Raw genomic sequence first — 22,063 nt, 5'->3', positions numbered from 1 at the left:
TAGGTTTGAGATATCTATTTGATCCTTAAGGAAGGAATATGCCACATAAAGTGGATTTGATAGGGAGGCCCTAGGAACTCAATATTTCTTGAAGTGCATTTACAAATTCACAATCGCCTAGGTTACATCTTGAATGCCAAAGACATAAATCTTCAAGATTTGGATGGGTTCACAATCCTTCAAGTTGTCTCGCAGAGCTTCCCAATCAATTTAAGTAAAAGCAACTTTTCTTACTAATCTTATCTACATATGCTTGAGCAACACTTTCCCAAGTACTTCAATAGCTCATCCAGGAGTGGATTGACTTTGCACACCAAGTAGTCCCATATGTTCAATGCAATTTGGAAGTTTTTTGAAGCCAAAATTTATACAGCTCAACAATCAACACGAATGACCTTCTAGGACAGAGCCTCAATTAGACCACTGTTTCTAGTTTATAGGGCTTTACTCAAAATCTTTCCAAATGATTTCCAAAACTAATCACCATCTCAAATACCCTTTTGGAAGACGTAAAAGATTTTCTAGGTTTTAGGGTTGCATCTTCGGCACAACACCTTAATCTAGATTTAGGCCTATTTTGCTTATACAAGGCAAAGAACTAAAGTTTCTTGTATAGAGATGACAAAATGGATTCAACACAAGGTTCCAACCTTGAACATAGTCTCTCTTGGTACCATCCAATACCTCCTGACAATTACTTTGCCCTAGTCAATCCACTCCTTAATTCTACTTTGCTTGCTACACTAAGTATGTAGCTGGGCACACTGTTTGCTCGCCTAGGGCTTGAGTGCAAAAATCAGAAACATGACATTTCTGCAATCTATCAAGTGGAACATTTGACATTGTCCCTCCTTCCATTTCCCCAATGGACATTAAATTTTCATGGTGGATTTGCAAGATAGGGGCCTTTTTTATATTTGAACCTTGAAACTACCAGTGACATAGCAGTTACATAGTTTGAATTTCATTTGTCGCACCAAAACTCCACAACAATGAAAGCAACTATACAAATAGGAAAAATACAACGAAAAATAACTAATTACAACAAAAAGAACCCCTATTCAATAAAATGTGCATTAGTTGCTCGAGTTGCAATGAGGCTATATGAGAAAATGCAAAATGTGTCACTTGTTCAATGTTGCAAATTTTGAAAAATCACTTCCAACCTCTATCCAATCGATCTAGGAGCCTTATACACATTCCTAGTTATTTCCAAACTGAAGGGAATCCTTGATAACTTATTTTGCATCGAGATGCAAAAGTTGCATTTTTCTTGCACAAGCAACATTTGCAATGTTGCAAAGTTGCAGTGCAACTTTAGCAAGTTGTTTACAACTTTTAGACGCCTTTTATATTCCAGTTCCTTTTGGTCCAGAATGGTGTCTAATGACCTCTTAACCCTTCCTAATACACAACTGAGTCAAAATACCCTTACCAACTCCACATGCGGGTATATACATATTTAAACAACTATGACAACTAACACAACAAAATGACATCAAACTTAGACCAAAATATCCAAATGGGCTTATCATCTGCCCTTATTATATTCAAGACCTCATTAAGGGTCTATAAGCCAAAAATTTTAGGGTTTCTTCCTCAAAATCCTAGGTGCTCCTGCACCATTCTCCCAAGGTGAAAAGAACTCAAGTCACGAGATGTGACAAGAGTGACTTGTTAATGCTTAACTTCTTAAAGTTTGATTCCTGGACCCATGCAACTTTTGCATTTGGTAAGCCCTTCCTCTTAATGTTCCATATATACCTGGTGCCTAGCCTTTTTGGAAACTCTAGAACCAAACATCCTTTTAGCCTATGGTGCAATTTGAGTAGGTAACTATTTCAACTTAGGTGCAATGTCTTCAATAGTAGGTACCACAATATTTTCCACAAGAGGAGGATCGTTATAGGGTATCAATTCTACCACATGGAAGATGGGAGACAAGGCTATGTCTACAGGCAAATCCACCTTATAGGCATTTGAACCATACTTGTCTAAAATTTTGCAAGGTCCAATCCTCCTCTTTGTTTAAGTCTATCATTACAAGGTCTCCAACTTGAAATTGGATATCGTTTCCTATGTCGACTCTGTACTTGATCTTTTGAGTAATCTCAACTAGTGTCTTCTTAACTTGTTCATGGACTTCTTGCATGGCCTGAGAAAAGTCCTCACCATATCCACTTCTTTTGTCCAACTTTGTTAGATCTTTGACTTCCAACACTCCCTTGATATGCATTCCATATACCACCTCAAAAGGGTGTTTGCTTGTAGTCCTATTCATTGTGTTATTATAGGCAAACTCTACCTGATGAATCACTTGACCCCATGATTGACCATGCACTTTTGTTAGGCATCTTAGAATGTTTCCTAGGGTCCTATCAACCACCTCAGTTTGGCCATCAATTTGAGGATGGTATGTAGACCCAAGAGACAAACAAGTTCCTAACCCTTTCCATAAGGTCTTCCAAAAATTGACCGACAAATTTGGAGTCCCTATCTGATACTATGCTAAGGGGTAAGCAATGAATCTTGATTACTTCCTTGCAAAACAATCTGGCTATTTGGGGTGCATCATTTGTTACCCTGCATAGGATAAAGTGGGCCATCTTGCTAAACCTATCACCTACAACATAAACTTGTCATAACCACTTTTAGTTCTAGACAATCCCGCTACAAAGTCCATGCTTACATGGAATGGGTAAGTGTTGGTAAAGCCTTGCATTTGTGGATGTTCCCTTCACCCTTTGGCATATTGTGCAACTTTCAACAAGCCTCCTGATATCCCTTTGCATTCTAGCCTAATAGAAGTATCTATGCACTAATTGCAAGGTTTAGACAAAAATGTCCCCCCAAACTTTCATTATGTTTCTTGCATCAAATTCTCTCTCATAGACCCTCTAGGCACACAGAGTTGTCCACCCCTAAACAATAAACCATTCTGCAAGGTATAATTAGAGTTAATCATTGTGAAAATGATTCTGAAAAGCTTCATATGCCTTGCATGGCTCAGAGAAGTCTCCATCCTCCTTATACGAGTCCTTGAAACTTGTAATTCCAATACTTTTCAACTTAATCTCCTGAACTGTTAAGTCCCTTTTGCTTAAGGCATCTACAACTTTATTTGGCTGTCCCTTTTTATGCTTGATGGTAAAGGTGTAGGCATGTAGATACTCTACCCATTTCATATGCCTGTGATTAAGCTTGCGTTGTGAATTCAAGAAGCTAGGAGCTTGACTATTAGTATAGACCACAAATTCTTTGTGCAACAAGTAGTGTCTCTGTTTCCTTATTGCTTGAACAAGAGCATACATTTCTAAATCATATGAGGGATACCTCCTATTTGCGTTGTTGAGCTTTTCACTAAGGAAAGCTACTGGTTTGCCTTCTTGTCTGAGGGCTACTGCTATTGCAACATTTCTAGCATCACATTCTATGGTGAATAGCTTGTCAAAAATAGGTAAGACAAAGATTAGTTGAGTCGCTACTTTGTGCTTCAATGTCTCAAAACCTCTGTTAGCAGCCTCTGTCCATTGAAACTTTGTCTTCGTGCCTCCTTTAATTGTGTTTGGAATGGGTGAGCATATCTCACTGAACTTCCTCATAAACTTTCTATAGAATTGAGACAAACCATGGAAGCACCTGACTTCACTAGGAGATTCAAGAGGGGGCTAGTTCACGATTGCCTTCACCTTAGATGGATCCATCTTCAAGTTACCTTTGGAGACCACAAAGCCAAGGTACTCCAGCTCATGCATAATATACTCACACTTTTCAAGGTTGATAGTTTTTCATAATGCGATTTTCTCAATATAATCTCCAAATGCCTAAGATGATCCTCTTTAGTCTTGCTAAATATCAAAATATCATCTAGTATACTACCACGAATTTGCCAATATAATGCTTAAAAACCTCATAAATGTGCTAGGGGCATTTGTCAGCCCAAATGGTGTAATGAGCCACACATAGAGACCCTCTATGGTTTTGAATGCTGTCTTCCGCACATCTCCTTCCTTGGTTCTAATTTGATGGTAGCCACTTTTGAGATCAATCTTGGTTAAGTATTGTGCATCTCTTAAACAGTCCATAGGGTCTTTAATCCTAGGTATAGGGAATCTGTATATGATTGTAATCCTATCAATAGGCCATGAATCTATACATAGTTTCCATGTACCCCCTTTTTAGGTGCTAAAAATTGTGGGCATTGCACAAGGACTCATGCTTTTCCTAATTAGGCCATTGTCCAACAATTCGTGAACTTGTCAAGCCACTCATTCATTTTGTTGTGGTGTCATCTTGTAGGCTGCCTTGTTTGACAAAGAAGCCCTCGGTATGAAATCAATCTGATGGCTTATAGCTCTTTGTGGTGGCAGAGTACTTGGTTTCACATTACTGCCTATGTCCATATACTTGTCTAACAAAGTTTTTACTTTTGTAGGAATCTTTGTTTTCTTCCCATTTTCCTTCTCTTACTTGGGTTTGAAGACTAGGGAAAATCCTACCCCTTCCCCTTCTTTTGAGGTGTTTTAAAACTCTATTTTCTCTTATTACTAACACACGAGGACTAGTGGGTGTCACTTCCTCTCCATCTACTAACAACTGAATTTTGTATGTAACACCATCCTTTTGAAAGGAGTAAGAATTCTTTTCACCATCATGGAGTGCTTTTTTGTCAAATTGCCATGGTCTACTTAGAAGTAGATAGGAAACATCCATGGGCATCCTTGAATCCCTCTATGGTAAACTCAACCCATGCTTGTTCATTAACTAATACATGTAGCCCTTATTAAGCCAAGTGACCTTATAGGGATTACTATGAGGGATCCTACTTAATTTCAACTTTTTTAACTGCTTTCTCAGATGTAATGTTATCAGTAGAACCAGAATCAATCACTACTTTACATACCTTGCTTGATATTTTGCAGTTGATTCTGAATAAAGACCTTTGATTGGCCTCCTCTTTGATTTTTTCTTTGAGCAATATCCTTCTCACCATGAGGTTCACTCTAACCTTTGAATCATATTGGACTTCAGGTGATTTCATAGTAGTTGTATCCGCTTGAACATAGTTCAGTCTCCTATCCCGTGCTTGGGTTGTAGAAGCCTTCATAGGGCATCTAAAGGCAGGGTGTCCTAACTGGTTGCAATTGTAGCACCTCATTGTTGACAAGTGAGATCCTCTACCTAATCCTCTAGACCTTCCTCTGCTACGAGGTTCCCTACCTTTGTAGCTTCCCTTGCGACTGGAGGCCCCACTCTATGCTATTGGCTTAGACACCCCTTAGCACCTCTCGCCTGAAATTCTCCCTCCATAGCCACCTCTATGATCTTTACATCTGCTTCTATGACTTTGCTCTTGCCTTTTCTTGCTCCTTTCTTCCACCGTAAGTGCTAACTGATAGCTCCTTTGAATTGTGGTAGGGTTTAGTAGACTAATCTCTTTTTAAATGTTCCACCTTAATCCATTCAGGCTACCTTGGCACTTTCCTCCTTAGCAACACTTACCTTAGGCATAGTTTCTAAAATACCTCAGTGTAGGTGCTCACATCAAGATCTTTCCACTTCAAAATTTGCCTCTTCTTGTCCAATTGGATTTCATAATCCTCTGGCACATAAGTTTCCCTCACCTTTGCAACCATTCCCTTTCATGTAGCAATAGGATTCTTGCCTTTTTTTTTTCTTTTTGCATAGACAAACTTCCACCAAGATAGGGCAAATCCCCTCAACCTAGATTTGGCCACTTTCACCTTTTGTGGTTCATTGATTCGTTCACATGCAATGTGATTCTCAAGTCCTTTAATCCATTCCATTACTACATCAGGTTCCATGTTTCCACTACAGATAGGTGTCCCTTCTAAGGTTTTTCCTCCCGTGGCCATGAGGAGTGGTTCTTTAGGTAGGAGTGGATCAAACACAAGAACCTCAACCTCCTCTACAACTTCCTTCTCTTTTTCCTCTTTTTCAGTTACTTTCACAGTTACCTTTTCAGTTTTTGTCTCCACCTCTCCAGTCTTACTTTCTAACAAATCCAACTTTTCCTTGAGCAACCTATTCTCTTCTTCTCGTTCTCGCACCTTCTCGGCAAGCTCTTCATTAGTCACCATTCTGGTCTTCACTAATTGATGTTGTAGATGATGTGTATGTTAATTTTTCTCAAATCTTTAGGCTCTGCTACCACTTTGATAGGAAGGCCCTAGGAACTCAATATTTCTGGGACTCTCTTTACAAGTTCATAACCACCTAGGTTTCTTCTTCAATGCTAAGGACATAAATCTTCAAGTTTTGGATGGGTTCACTCCCCTTCAAGCTCTCTCCTTGAGCTTCCCTATCAACTTAAGTACTTCAATAGCTCATCCAGGAGTGGATTCACTCTACACACCTTATACTCCCATTGGTTCATTTTAATTTGGCAGTTTCTGGAATCCAAAGTTTACCGAGCTCAATAATTAACAAGAATGACCTACTAGGACTGAACCCCATTTAGGCCTCAGTTTTTCAGTTTTTAGGGATTTATTCAAAAGCTTTACCTAATGACCTCCAAAACTAAGACCTAAAAGAATTTCTAGATTTTAGGGTTGTATCTTTTGTACAATGCCCTGATCTAGATTTACACCTATTTTTCTCATACAAGGAAAAGAACTGAAGTTACTTGTACAAAGATGACAAAATTGATTCAACAGAAGGTTTCAAACTTGCACATAGTCTCTCTTGATACCATCCAACGCTTCTTGACAACTACCTTGCCCTAGTTAATCCACTCCTTAATTCTACTTTGTCTGTTATACAAAGTACATAGCTGGGCACATTGTTTGCTCGCCTAGGGCTTGAGTGCAAAATTTCGAAACATGACATTTCTGCAATCTATCAATTGTAACATAATACACACTGCCTCTCCTTCCATTTCCCCAATGACCATTAGATTTCCATGGTGGATTTGCAAGATAGGGGAGTTTGTGTTCAAACTTTGAAACTACTAGTGACAGAGTAGTTGTAGTTTGAATTTTATTTGTCAGAGCGAAACTCCACAACAATGAAAGCAACTATACATAAAGGAAGTATACAACAAAAACTAACTAATTACAACAAAAAGAACCCCTATTTAATACGAAATGCACTAGTTGCTTGAGTTGCAATGTGACTGTATAGGAAAATGCAAAAGTTGTCACTTTTTAAATGTTGCAAATTGTGAAAATTGACTTCCAACCTCTTTCCAATCGATCTGGCAGCCTTATATTTGCTTCCTGGTCATTTCACAATTGAAAGGAACCCTTCATAACTGACTTTGCATCGAGATCCAAAAGTTGTATTTTTCTTGCACAAGCAAGTTTTTCAATTTTGCAAAGTTGCAACGCAACTTTTAAACACCTTGCTATATTTGGTCGAGAATGGTGTCTAATGACCTCTTAATCCTTCCTAATACAAAATTGACGTAAACTACCCTTGCAAACTCCACATGAGGGTATATGCATATTTAAACAACTATGACAACTAATCACAACAAAATGACATCAAATTTTGACCCAAATATCCTAATAGGCCCATCATTTGCCCTTATTATATTCAAGATCTCATTTACAGTCTCCAAGCCAAAACTTTTAGGATTTCTTTTGATGCAAATATAGAATTAGTTATCCTTAGGTCTAGATGTACCAATTCAACTTTTAAACACTTTAAACAACTTAAACCTATGTTCCCTGGGGATGCGTCCCCCCTAAAAAAGCCAACATTTCGGGGACGGGGACGTCCTCGTCCCAGGGATTTCATTGGGGACTTGCATCCGTCCCCAATTGTTTAATGCACAAAAAAAAAAAAAAAAAAAAAATGTCACTTTTGCCATCTCCGTTTGCCGTCCCTCCCTGTCCCTGAAATCGGCAAAAAAATTTGCCGTCCTGGAAACCTGTCTCACTGTCCTTTGCCATCTCCGTCCTGGAAACTCAAGGGAACATAGACTTAAATAGATTGAGATACCCACTCGGTCTGTATAGCATATCATGAGCAATTTAACTTTTCATCCAATATCTTGACTCTTTGTCTCTATATGTGTTGACTGTCAACAAATAAACTATTGTAAAATATAGCATGGAAAACAATAACATTGACACATAATAATAACGATTTTGACACCAGGATTTAATGTGGAAACCCAATTTGGGAAAAATTGCCAAGTGACATGCTACCAATTTTTCACTCTTTTGAAGTGAGCTCGGTTAATAGCGAACCTTGTTAAAGGTTATACAACACACTGTTAAATGTGACCCTGTTAAAGGATTTAATCACCTTGTTAGGAGTGGCCTTATTAGAGGACTTTAGAGCATAACATTAGAATGTCACCTTGATTGAAGGATTTACAAAGTGATTGTTAGGACAACCTTGATTAAAGGATTTTGGACTGATACAATGGTTAGAATGTAATGGTAGGTTTAATTTGTAGAGTAGAATTGACTTTGCAAATTCAGATCTCCATTCGCTCATCTCCTGGTTCATTGATTGGCCTTTATTGACATCTCCGTCACTGATCTGCTTGGCATCTCCTCAAGTAATCACACTTCACAAACTCTTCACACATCACCTCTGTTGTTCTCATCTTCACAAGTTTTCCTTAAGATCGCCAATCAACAAGGAACTATCCTTGAAATTCATTCCTTATGCCCCTTAAATAGGTCATTTCAATCTTTTGTGCCTTGAACATCACCGTCGATCTTAGGGTTAGGTCAGATTCGTCGAATCCTTCCATATTTTTGTTCTTCTCCTTCTAGAAACTTTTGATCAAATCCTTGCCTTTGATTGTATAACAAACTCTTCTTGTGCATTAAATATGTGATGAAGGGTACTCCCCTTAATACCACAAACACATAATAGAAACAAAGAAAGAACAACAATTTGTGAGAACAAAATGTGGACTTATTATCACCGCAAATGCAAAATTACAAAATTTTGAAATACAATATTCAAACCCACATGGACGCTTTCCTTACAATAATTTGCAACACAGAGCTGGGAACTATCACCTAAAGCTGTCCTATACAATGAACATGTATTCCTTATATAGGCATTTTTACACTGCTCGCGAAGTTTCGAGACATCAAACCTAAACCCTTGAGACCGACTAACTCTAAAATTACATATAGAGTTGTGTTGTGAGGTTTTCACACCATCGCCCCAAAATTTTTGGGGAACCCCTTTTTTCTAATCGCCTTGGCAAATTTTTGGATTGTCCAACAATTTTGAGTTTTGAAAATTTTGAGCTTTGGACACTTTCAGGCCAGTGGGAGAAGGTTAGATTTATTTTCACCCGGTTTCAACTTGATTTTCCAGAGCTATCAATTTTGTCCTTAGGCCGAATAATTTTCTAATTTAATTTCAACTTGGCAGGATAAAGTTGTGAATTTTGTACTTAGACGTTTTCTTTTGAAAATTTGGTCTTAACTTTGTAAATTTGGATAATTCTCAAAAGAGAAATTTTAATTAGACTTAAGTTTTTGGAAAATCTCAAATTTTTCTTCGGTGAAAATTTTTAATTTTGTTGAAATGAGGAAAGTGCAAAAAATCGATTTTTTGGTTCTAAATGCAATTTTAATTTTATTATTTTTAATTTTTAGCTTGGCAAAACCGATTTGGTAGAAAATTGCAAAAATTGACTTTAATTGGATTAATTTGCCTCGAAAACTTTTAAGTTTTTAATGAATTTAGTAATTTAATATTGAAAAAATGGCTTTTGGTTAGCCAAAATCCAAATTTAATGACGTATTAATTACTAAACCTTCATTAAATGGAAATATTTAACACCCTCAAGACCATTTAATTTCGTTTTGCAATTGGAGCTAATTGGTAAATTTAAAAGAGCAATTTTCTTTTGGCAAAATTAATTTTTTTGAGCTGAGTATTTAATTGTGGGCCTTAACTTGAATTTAATTTTTGTTTTTTGTTTTCTCCTAGACCATGTAGGCGAGCTTTATGGAGAAAGAAAATTGGCTATAAAGGGAGTCTCCTCCCCATTTCATTTTCACAAATCATTTCTTCCTCTCCATGTGGGCGAATTTTGTGGAGGAGCAGATTTTTTTCCAGACTTAGGCGAATTTTGTGGGGGTGAATTTAGTGGAAGGCAGTTTTTTGCATGCTTGGGCAATTTTTGCTTGCATTTCTCCATTTTCAGACCTTGGCGATTTTTTTTGTGGGCAGAATTCTTGCAGATTTTGGTGATTTTCTCCTCCATTTGTGGGCTGCGATTTGTGCCCTAGGTAGCATTTTGGGCAGATTTCAGACTTCATGCATGGGCGAATTTGAGACAAAGGCAAAATCTTCCATTCTTGGCATTTTATTGAGACAGATCTGATTCTGATTTTTGAGCAATTCATGGTGAAGGCCTGATTTTTTTTTTCTACTTAGGACTGCATTTTTATACCAGATTTTGGCAATTTTGTTGGGAGAAGAGATACATATGAAAGTTTGATTTTTGCATAGAAGGCAAGTGTTGGATAGTTTTAGGAGTGTAAATATCTATTTGCAAAGGGATTTGAACTACTTGAAAGTCATATCCTAGGTTCCGAAAAGTCACTGTAAGTTTATTGGTTAAGGTGAATTTTCATCATCTAGAGTTGCAAGGAGTGCTTAAGCTGACATCCATATTTCGTTCTAGTCTAAGGATTGCTCCGCTTGGTTCTTCTTGCCTTTTGGTCCACCACTCTACCATCCTATAATAGGGCGACGCGAACACTAAGAAAGACAAAGAGGATATGATGCCCAATACTTCCTTCTTCTCGAAAATGAAGAGAATAACTGACACCAATATCTGTACAGTGGACATGATACGGATGAGGGACAGACTGAAGGAAGGACAATCCCCCTTGGCAAAAATGATTTACAAGAGTGGAATTGTACACGCAGCGGCCTTTCCTCCCACGTTGCCCTGTCCATAATTGATTATGGAATGTGCATCCAGATTTGATCTAAACAGTAATTCCATCATTTTTGATGAAGGGAAGAGAGTGTTGGCTAGCATTGGCAAACAAGCGATTGAAGAAACATTTAACATTCCCCAGTACAAGGGCATGACGATTGTAATGATGGATCAAGCAACTAAGTCATTTCAAGATAACCAAGGAGCCTATTGCATGGATCTAAAGCAGAATTGGATACGCGAGGGAAGGAAAGGAGTTAATAGATCATCGAGGCTTACAATGGCAGATTTCAAACTAGAATATGGTGATCTCGTTGTTCTATTGAGTCGGATCATGGGCCTGGCTCAAGGGTTGAGATTTGAAAACAGGGTGTACTTCTTCATTGATGAGATTGAGAAATGAAAAAGAAGGTTTGATTGGACCAAGATCATAAGCGAGAACTTAGAATTGCAACTCAGAACCGTGCAAAACCAAAGGCAATTCTACATGAGCTCCTATCTGTTCTACCTAATTGCTAGATTGTACAAAAGTCAGTGGAACTCAAGGCGAAGCACACACCTCGTCCTCCTATGGAAGAAGTTAATAAAAGGCTAGCTAAGTTCATTGCCTTAGCTAAGAAGATGAAAGAAAAGGGAAGAGTTATATTAGAAGATCATTTGATGTAAGCCCAAGTGGCAATTTCCCTTTCTTCTAGAATAGGACAAGTGTCTATTTCTGATTGGCCACCATTTTGGTGCCTTCTCATTGGTTGCCACTTTTTGCACTTTTTTCATTGGTCCATTGATGAGGTGGCAGCTTCTCATCGGCCGATGGGGTGGCAACCCTAACTAGGGTTTTGAGGATCCAATCTGGATCGTTGATCTTATTTTGATCTCCACCGTCCGTTGTATTTTTGGCCCCTATAAAAGGCCATTTGCTCTCATTTGTAAAGTGGTTGGAGAAATTGTTGCGAAGGTAATACCAAAATGCTCTCTTTTTCATTGTTGCGATTTGCATGTTGATTAAGAACATTGGGTGTTATTGGATGTTTTCTACTTCCACTTAGTTAGATTTCCTTTCAAGTTGTTAAAGTTGGTTTCATTTCAAGTTGCTAAGTAGGAGTGAAGTAGATGGATAGTTGTATGGTAGCATTGGTAAATGTTTGATAGGGATCAATGCTAGACCACTAGCATCCTAGCGGCTGGTTGGGAAGCTTTGTGTGGTAAGCTAGTCTATTATTCCTTTGAATCATTGCACCTATGGAAGTGAGGCCGCTGGTCAGCTCTCATTAGGTTTGATCCCCGTCCATTTGCTAACCTTCCATTCATAGGAGTAGGAGTAGAATAGTAAGTAGTTGGGTTGTCGAAGCTTAGAGAAGCAAGTTAGAGGAGTAAGCTAAGTATTAGAAGTTTAGAACACATCCATTCACCTCCCACGACCATCACTTTCCCATCAACATCATCATCGGCAGACACATCCTCCACCATCACCACCATCAACATTATTTGCCTCCGCACATTTCACAAACTGAGCCACCATCACCTTCATCCCACCAAAGTTCAAGTCATCCTCGAATGAATAGCGTAAGGCCGCCTACGTGATTATTAGCAAATCGCATCAATAAAACTGAGCGAGTATCCAATGGTGTAAGGAACATTGGAGCTATTGCTTATGTCTTCATGAGTAATAACTTTTCAAGAGAGGAGTTGCATGTTTGATATCCCATATTGAATATTCAAATCCTAATGTGTTATGTAAGTGATACAAAACTCGCATCAACAAGTTGGCTTGAGACACGTTTGATACTTATTTTGGAAATTTTGATTGACCCAACTTCAAAAGGCCATAACTTTCAAACAGTTGCTCTGATTGGCTATTCTAACCACTTTTTGGAATCACCAACTTCTGAATCTACAAGGCATGACTGGCGCAAGCTCCAGTCAACCCCATTTCAAAGTCCATTTAGGGCTTCTAACATCTTCAATGTTGAGCCTGAAGTTTTTATACCAAAATTGCACACAAAAAAATCCATATAAATCCACAAATGCTCATGATATGGAACTGAGCCTCAATCAGTAGGTTGATATGTCCAAAATGAACATCCACCTCTGAAATAAGGACATTCCGAGCTCGTATGACTGACTTACTAAGTAGCAAGCCTCCAGAAACAACTCTGCACTGAGACAACCCTTATTCAAGACACAAACAAGAAATATTTTTGGGTGATGCAAGATTGCTCTTACACCTTGGATGCTCCTACATCAATATGCCAACTCATCGATCCTTATCTTGCCTGTGCTTTGATTAATTTAAGATTCTAACTGTATTGACCTCAAATTTAAATCTTTTGCTGTTACTCGGTAATCACTATGTTCTTCATCTCGGTCAACACTGTGTAACTCGGAACATACTATACTTTCTCCCTCGGCATCAACATGCTTGCTCAACCATTACTATGCTCGGTCGCAACTACACTTCCTCATTCATTTGCTTGGCAATAACTAAACTCTACTTGAACTGTTTCGGTTGGCTTCTACTTAAGTTCCTTAATCTTTTGCTTCAGCTCTTTCATTTACCATGCAATACTGATCCTCAGTCAAGCTTATTCTTTTGACTTGTTTCAACTCATAGCTTCATCCAATAGTCTTCTATACTTCATGTAACAATTGACCAACAAAATATCTTGTCAAGGGCTAACTTATCAAGTGCCCATTATATTTCCATGATACTTAACACATCTCAACTCAACCATTCACTAGGTCATCTCTTAATCTCTTCTTTCAAATCCTCTTCATTAATCAAATGATATGACACTATATTGTTAGTAAATGTGTCTCTTGTAGGTTTAACATACTGTCTTACCAATAGGTTTGACGTCAATGACGACATAACAATTGCTCCAATTGTAGTTTACAACAATGTAGATGGAAAAGTCATTATATAGAAGATAATAGCAGGTGAACCATCAATAAAATAAGACTTGAGAGCACATCAATATCATCGCCTATGCTAATTGACAATGCAACAATAACTAAGTCAAATTACACGGCCATAGAAGACACGTATACACTGAACAAGTAGGAGCAATAAGTTGGACGACGGAAGCATGATTATTCTAATACAAAGTCAGAAATAGTTAAACAACTGCCACATTAGAATTGGCACGCCATTGTAAGACATAGCATATGTGAGAGATGCTTGAGTGATGTAAGTCCAGAGTAAAGACGTCAACCATCCAAAAGGAGCCATATGGAAAGTCTGGAGTGGAAAACCGATAAAAATGGATAACATCCCTATTAAATAGCTTGATGTGTCACAGACATAGCCATCTTGCTTGTGCTGTTCAATACAATAAAAGTTGCAGAAGGGAAAGAATGGACAACACTATTAATGCTCTAAAATTACAAGGAAAAAGAAACATTGTTAGGACCAACTTCCAAGCATCATCCTTCCCAAATAGAATTTTGAATAAAGAACTTTAATGAAAACTTCGTAAGGATATGCTAAAAAAGGTAAAGCCATCTCCAATATTATACCTAATTTAACTCATGTAATTTCTTGGAGAGTTCCAAATATTGAGCCATTGGCATGACATAATAATGATTATAAGGTGATAGTGTAGGTTGTATGTGGCACACATTCACCTTGGTGATATGGGTCAAATGCATAATTTGTAGAGTCGTTTATATTAGGGCACTCATCCTATATTTGGACTATGGGTTTACACTCCATTAATTGGAAGTTTGTAATAATACACTGCTGATTTTTTTTTTTTGGAAATTTTCAACTATAAATTGGTTACGTTGCAATGTCCAAATCACTTTCTGATTGCCCAGTTCTTGAGATGGGCAAGGTGAGAGCATATAATGAAAGGACTACACAACAAATTAGGCTGCGACGAATTGAAAAGAAAGCACTTAGTCAGCAAGCCGACCAATTTCACTTATTCAGTGTAGTGTGACGTAGCTGAAAGGGAATATTAAGATAATATCTTATACTTTCTATTATGATCAACTACTTGTTTGTAGTCTGTCTTTCAATCTAGATAGGAATGATAATATCTTATACTTTCTATAATGATCAACTACTTGTCTGTAGTCCGTCTTTCAATCTAGATAGGAATGTTTCCTACCTTGTCCTTTTTGTCTTCAATCCAGATAGGAATGTTTCCTATCCTGTCTTCAGTTTTGTTTCTAATTTTGTCTTCAGTCTACATTAAGAAACGACGTCCTTGTAAATTCTTTATAAGGAATACATTTGTTCCTTTGTTAATCAATAAGTCATATGGAAATCCATTAATCTGCCAATTCTTGAATCTTGTAACATGGTATCATAACCATTATAAGGAATTTTTTTGAGAACTCTTATAATTTCATGACTGAAATTTTCGAAATTCTTTGGATTCTTGGTGGGTTTTTCGAGATCTCAAATGGGTTGTTGTTAGATTTTTCTCGGTGCCTCAATTTTCGAGCCAGCGGATCCAGATTTTGACAGCATATTATTTCTGGGTTTTTCGAGCTCTCTTCTGGGTACTCCGATTTATCTGGGTCTTTCATTTCTCACCTCGAAGTTTGTGCCATTTGAGATATTCACATATTATGAGCATCTGTATTAGTAACATCAAAAGTCAGACTCAATTAAAAAGCAAGCCAATATTGCCCAACACTCAGAGTAGAAAGAATCTATCTACCATGCCTTTATGGCCAACATACTCGCAGATCATGTGAAATCTTCTGCCTGGTACATAGATTCCGGTGCCTCCCAACATTTCACTCATAAGCATGATGGGTTTGTTGATTTTCTCCTTAAAAATCATTTCATGTTGTCTGTAATACGCAAGGTTGCGTGAGATTCTGGGTTTTACCATTTTTTCCACAAAAACGAAGTTTTGTAATTGCAATCTGTTTTGAGTCATAGCACTCTTTTGGCAAAGCTTCTTGCTTTCAACATTCTGTAGATCTAGGGAGGGTCTCAATTATCCCAGATTGTTTCGACATCCGTATGTTGACCATTAAGGGAGGGTATTAAGATAATATCTTATACCTTCTATAATGATCAACTGCTTGTCTGTAGTTTGTCTTTCAATCTAGATAGGAATGTTTCCTATCCTGTCTCTTTTGTTTTCAGTCCAAATAGGAATGTTTCCTATCCTATCTTCAGTTTTGTTTCTAATTTCGTCTTCAGTTTGCATTGTTTCTTTTAGAAACAACGTCGTTGTAATTCTTTATAAGGAACACATTTGTTCCTTTGTTAATCAATAAATCATCTAGAAATCCGTTAGTTTGCCAATTCTTGAATCTTGTAACAGGGAATACTATACACTCTTATTTAGTGGAGTGTCCAGTATAATGAAAAATCAAGCACTTCAACTAATGCAGTGGGAAAGTAAACATGACACTTCCCACTTTTTCAGGTGAAAATCAAAATGCATTGTTACCACTTGTTTAGTGGGGTAAGTGAATCCAAAAACCTTTCTACTTATTTGATGGGGCATGTACATGCATTAATGAGCATAAAAATTAAAACTCTTCGGAAGTGTAACTATCCAAAATTTTGAAGTTTTACAAGGTCAGTTCATGTCCATTATAAACATTGTAGAAGATGAATAACTAGTGATGTAGAGTACTGATTATATAAAAAACTGCGGTAACACCTAAAATAGAGCCAAACACCACAGACAGCTAACGGAATGACAATGAGATACCTTGAATGAATGATTAAGAATTCTTCTGCAGGTCTGGTAGCACTCATCTGCTGCTGTTTAACTGTTGAATCAGTTTGGTAAACATGCTGGTAATGCACAGAAAATGCTGATTGGTAGCACACTATCACATCAAACTGCACACTACTGAAAATAACACTTCTAACTTCATATAAGTATCTGATGTGGATAAGCGGTCATCTACAGGTCTGAAACAGCTTCTTTTTTGGGCTGATGATCAAGTACAGTAGGTACAAAATGTCGCTAAACTTATCGCAAACCATAAATTAATGCTGAAAGAAATTTGACACTTTATTTGTAGACCCTAGGCATCTCCATTCAAGGTGAAAATAGCTCCAAAACTAAGCACCGCACTTCACCAACTCTCATGCTCCTTCCAGCATATAATATGACTCCCTTAGCATGGTACAGCCCAAAAAATATTCTATCTCGCCTCCAAATCTGTACAGCCTACACAATCTGGGGTTAACAATCATTAACGATTTAACAGTAGAATACTAAGGAAATATCACCTCAAAAATGCACAAGTGATAGTATGACCAGGTAAGGGCTATTGGCATTATTATAATATTTCGTTATGCTTAGGTTGTTACTTTAGCTAGCTTTTTAGATTCTTCTATTTATAGTCATTTAAGAGTTTGTATATTACTTTATTTTAGACTTTTATTTTAGAAGAATTTCGCTTTGGTTTGAAGCTCTTGTAATGACTGATATAATAATTGTAAATTTTTCATTCAATATGTCAAAAGATTTGAACATGGCTTCAGAATGAGCGCCTGTATGATTCCCTTAAAAAAGGGCCCAAGATTGTGAATGCTTTTTTTGATGGTTTTCTGTTACAGGATCTCACTGTTTTTTGTTTTCACAGTGTGTTCCAGACCAGATCTAGGGTTTGTTAGTTTTCATCTTTTCCTGTCTCCATGATTAATTTTGCTTGTATTTTTAGCAAAATGGCAATTCTTCTGCTCAAATCACGTATTAGAAAATAAAAAGGTAATTTCATTGATGTGCAGAAATTAAGTTTAGAATACCACATAACACCATACATTAGAATCCAAATTATATAAATACGGTAGAAAGAAAAACAAATAAATAATTTGTAATTTTTAAAATAATATTATAATTGATAATAAATATTATATTCACCGTTTTTTTAGTCATTGGATTAATAAGATACTAAACACAAACTTCAATTATTATGCAATAAAAAACAAAAACAAAAAAAACTTGGATTACTAAAATCTTAGACATGAAATTCCTCTTCTTACTTCCCGATTAGCTAGGTAGGCCTCTCCTCCCAGTCTTACTGTTTATTAAAGTTTTTATGATGCTCTCACTTGGGCTGACCCTATTCCACCAAGAGCTTAGATTCTTCCTTGAAGGTCAGAATAGGTCTCTGTGGTTGCCTGGATCAGTAAAAATAAAATGTGTTTGCCATGTTAGGTTGAGTATAGTTGGGAAACTTATAAGATTGTCTTATCCACTAACTGATTTCTGCAATTAGCACATCCACCACAAAAACATTGAACAAAATTCATCTACTATTTCATGAATATGACCTATCTGCATTTTAATTGCTGGGAGTGGATTTCAAGTTGTCCACAAAAGAAATAATTCAAGAAACAAAAGTAGTGTAAAAAATATATGGCCTTCTCATGGGCTTGCAACTTTGTTGTGGTTTGTTTGATTTGCTTATAGTTTACTGAGGATGAACTTCCAGTTTCCTGCATGCTTCTTGCTTGAGTCCAATTGAATGAACTGCAAATCTTGTTTGAATGGATCTTGATTAACGCATAAAATCTCATGAATTGGCAACATATAGTAAAATCTACAGCTAGATTTGTGTACACTTCAGAAGTTGATGCTATTATAAATTATAATCATTAGCATTATATAAATGAATATGGTTTCTTTTATATATCATATAGAATTTCCTAATTTTTCTTTTATCCTCTTACTGGAACTGGCTCTCATATCTTTGTGTCCATCAAAGATTTTAATTTTCACTCATATCTCGGGCAATAACACTTCAGTGTTTATCTTTAAAGCTCATTTTTTTCTGTTTAGTTTAATTTAGCATCTCATGTGCAGGGAGAAGAAGTGCGTTTGGAAGATGACTGGATACCTATGGATGAACAACAAGATCCAGAAGAGCTTGAGAAGTCCCTTCGCAGGAAGGAAGCACATTCACGGGCTGTTGTTTTAGAAATGGTACAAATAATATAAATTGCAATCAGGTTTTACAGCTCATAGATCAACAGTACAATGACTGATTTAGAATTTAATAAATTTGATTTAGTTATTTGTTCTGTATTTACAGGTTGGAGATATTCCAGAAGCAGAAATAAAACCGCCTGACAATGTTCTGTTTGTTTGTAAATTGAATCCTGTAACTCAGGTGAGCAACTGCATTATTCTCTTTGAAGCACATTTACTGTATTTTTCTTTTTTCTGTATGCCGGGGTTGCAGGAAATTCCTGAAACATAGAGGCATGGGGACAGGGATGTGATAAGGGACTGTCCATAAATAGAGGAAACTGTGGAGGGGAAATATGGGTGTTTGAAAAATAAAATACACAATATTATTTTTATTTAATAAATAAACAGTGACTTTATAAACAATATGAATAACTCAGAATAGATTTATCAGTGTCATACACTAGCATAGACTGAAGTTATAAGCTGTACTAAACTATAAATATTTTTTCTTCTATTTGTAACTTGTCAGTCTCATCATTTGCTATTAATTGATAATTCAAAAAAGACTTGAATAGAATGAATCGTCACATGATATTTAAGTAACAAGTTTGAAGATTAATATCATATATCATAAATGTTGAGCAAAGTGACGATTTATCAACATAGTTCAAATCATAGACATGAAGACAAGTAATTACTATTATCTACTAAAATATAAAAATATTTTCTTCTACTTCTGTAAACAACATGAATAAATCTAAATAGATTAATTAGACATTAACATAGAATAAAGTTATAAGCTATACTAAAGATATAATATATTCTCTTCTCCTTGTAACTTGTCAGTCTTGTCATTTCCCATTAATTGATGATTCAAAATAAAATGATTTGAATAGAATGAATTGTCACATAATATTTAACTTTGAAGTAACTAGTTTGAAGAGCAATATCATAATATGTCATACATGTCTAGCAAAGTGATAAATGATTATTATAGTTCAAACAGGGAACTCGATAACTGGTAAGGAAAGGCAAAGTTTCTTTAGGGCCAAAGAAATGTATTTCCCATCAGTTATCAAGTTCCCTAGTAAAAAAATACAAAGTCATTAGCTCGGTTTGTCTAACTAACTTGGCCTTTCCTTGCAATGTTAAGGAAATAGGATCAGATTAATATCTTTTATTTTATGTATATACTTTTAATTTGAATCTCCTTGTTGATGAACTTGTCTAATATCCTTCTTGCGTGTCTGTATATGGCTGAAAACCTGTTAGTGTTTCTTTAAATTTATTTTCATTATATCTGAAAATTATATAAGTGAGAGGTTGCTGCAATTGTAATAACACTGTTGTATATTTCTGTGTGTTCCAAGATGCAGCAATTTTGTATTATAAATATGACAACAATACATCATGTCCATGTAGGGACATGACCATACATGGGCATTCCCGATGATTACTTGCATCAGTTCGATGCTGTTTCACATAAATGCGATCTGCATTATGAACATTATTAATTGGTAATAGCAATACCAATCGTTGTGAATAATACAATCTGCATAGTAAATATTGATAGTTATCTTCATCCAATAATTTGTTACACACATATTTATTGTTTTGATCAGATTTGAATATTGTTTACGAATTACTCATAGATTAATAATCATTAGATAATGTAAACACAATATAAATGAGTGTGTACACACACACACACACACACACATAAACACAAACATATACATATACATATACATATACATATACATATACATATACATATACATATACATATGCGTACACACACACATATATAGTTATGTGTGTGTGTGTGTGTGTGTACCTAATGATTATTAATTAGAGATAATAATGATTAACTAGTAATCATAATAGCTTATCTCTTGGTCAAATCAATCCGACTGAATCTACAACATTAACACTCCCTCTTAGCTAGGGAGGATTGTTTATAAGATCAGCACATTGCGCTCTCGAGCAATGGAGAGAGATCACCTCAGTATTATATCTTGGAATTTGGTGTGACTAGTCATTTAGATGTTACCTTACGGTATCATTCTAGAAGTATGGTATATTAATGAATATCAATCATAAGATATTCACCATACTTATATTTTCTTTGTTATGTGCTCTAGCATCAAGCCTCATGATGCCGCCAAGGAAAATATTTTTTGCATAGGGTCTCCAATACTCTGTCTCATAGTATACACCATGCCATATCTAAGTAATGTAACTTCAAAAGTTACGTAAAAGACATGTACTATCATGATCTCCATAGACATCACCCAAATGAGATCCATCATGATAGCAGGTTAAACTATTGTTAAGATCCTCACCTTACAATAGTAACCACAAGTAAACTTTATTGAAAGATCATCACCTCTCAAGAAGTTATCACAAGATCATGTAAAAACTCTAATGACATTCACCATGAACCATATCAGAGGGTGGGATCACCATAAATATTCCCATACAGTGGAACAAAGGTTTTCACCTCAAAATTCTCTCTCAGAGAGAAGGATGCATTAAGGTACATCTTAGGAAATCACTCATGTTTAGTCTCCCTCTCAGTAAGGGCTCAGATCCATAACTCCAAACTTGTCGTCAATAATGTACAAACTTTACTTTGGCTGAAGACTTTGGAGAAAATATTGGTTGTCAGATCCTCAGTGATAATGTACTTTGAATGAATAACACTCTAGGTATTCATCTATGTTTTAGGCATTTGCATAAAGGCCTTTCAGTCTACACATATAGAACTTCATCTCATGAATCACAGTCCTCTGATTGCTATAGTTTCTTGATCACTAGAGAATCCATTTGACATGGTCTACTCCCTCTAAAATAATACGACCAAGATCCTCAAAAATCAACAGAAGCATATCTTCTATTTGCTTGCTCTATCACGGAAGCATACCTTGATTCATATTAACACGAGTGAAAACTGTGGATTTATCCTCAGGCTTGGAAACATCATATATTAAGATAATGTGCTTCCCTTCTTAAGCTGCAAGTACATGCACCAACCTCTTGACCTCTTCGTCCAAGGTTTCCTCTAATGAAATGCTAGGCTCCCTCTGAGTCTGGTATAACCAAGATTCTCAATAGTCAATTTCAGCGAATCCTCTAGTTGCTTCCTCTGTCACAGGAAGAGCCCCCTTTGTCTTTGACTTTGTTTCATAACCCCAAATGCTACCATCACTTGCAAAAGTGCCTCAACAACATTCCTAATGCATCGTTCTTTTTTTTTCTGCAAGAA

At 36.4% G+C, this 22,063-nt stretch overlaps 1 protein-coding gene across 2 annotated transcripts in view; it reads left to right on the top strand.

Moving 5' to 3' along the window:
* CYP59 (cyclophilin 59) overlaps positions 1–22,063 on the top strand; it is a 272,359-nt gene that overhangs the window by 106,720 nt on the left and 143,576 nt on the right. For both annotated transcript variants that reach the window (XM_089811494.1, XM_089811493.1), the window contains exons 7-8: positions 18,688–18,807; positions 18,917–18,994. In XM_089811494.1, coding sequence (XP_089667620.1) covers positions 18,688–18,807; positions 18,917–18,994 — 198 coding nt within the window. The remainder of the gene's footprint in view (positions 1–18,687; positions 18,808–18,916; positions 18,995–22,063) is intronic.

The sequence above is a fragment of the Cupressus sempervirens genome, chromosome 11, assembly GCF_028749045.1.
Source record: "Cupressus sempervirens isolate cs-2001-9-10 chromosome 11, ASM2874904v1, whole genome shotgun sequence".
NCBI lineage: Eukaryota > Viridiplantae > Streptophyta > Pinopsida > Cupressales > Cupressaceae > Cupressus > Cupressus sempervirens.
The sequence above is the reverse complement of the archived record's forward strand: the minus strand, read 5'-3'. Positions and strand labels throughout refer to the sequence as shown.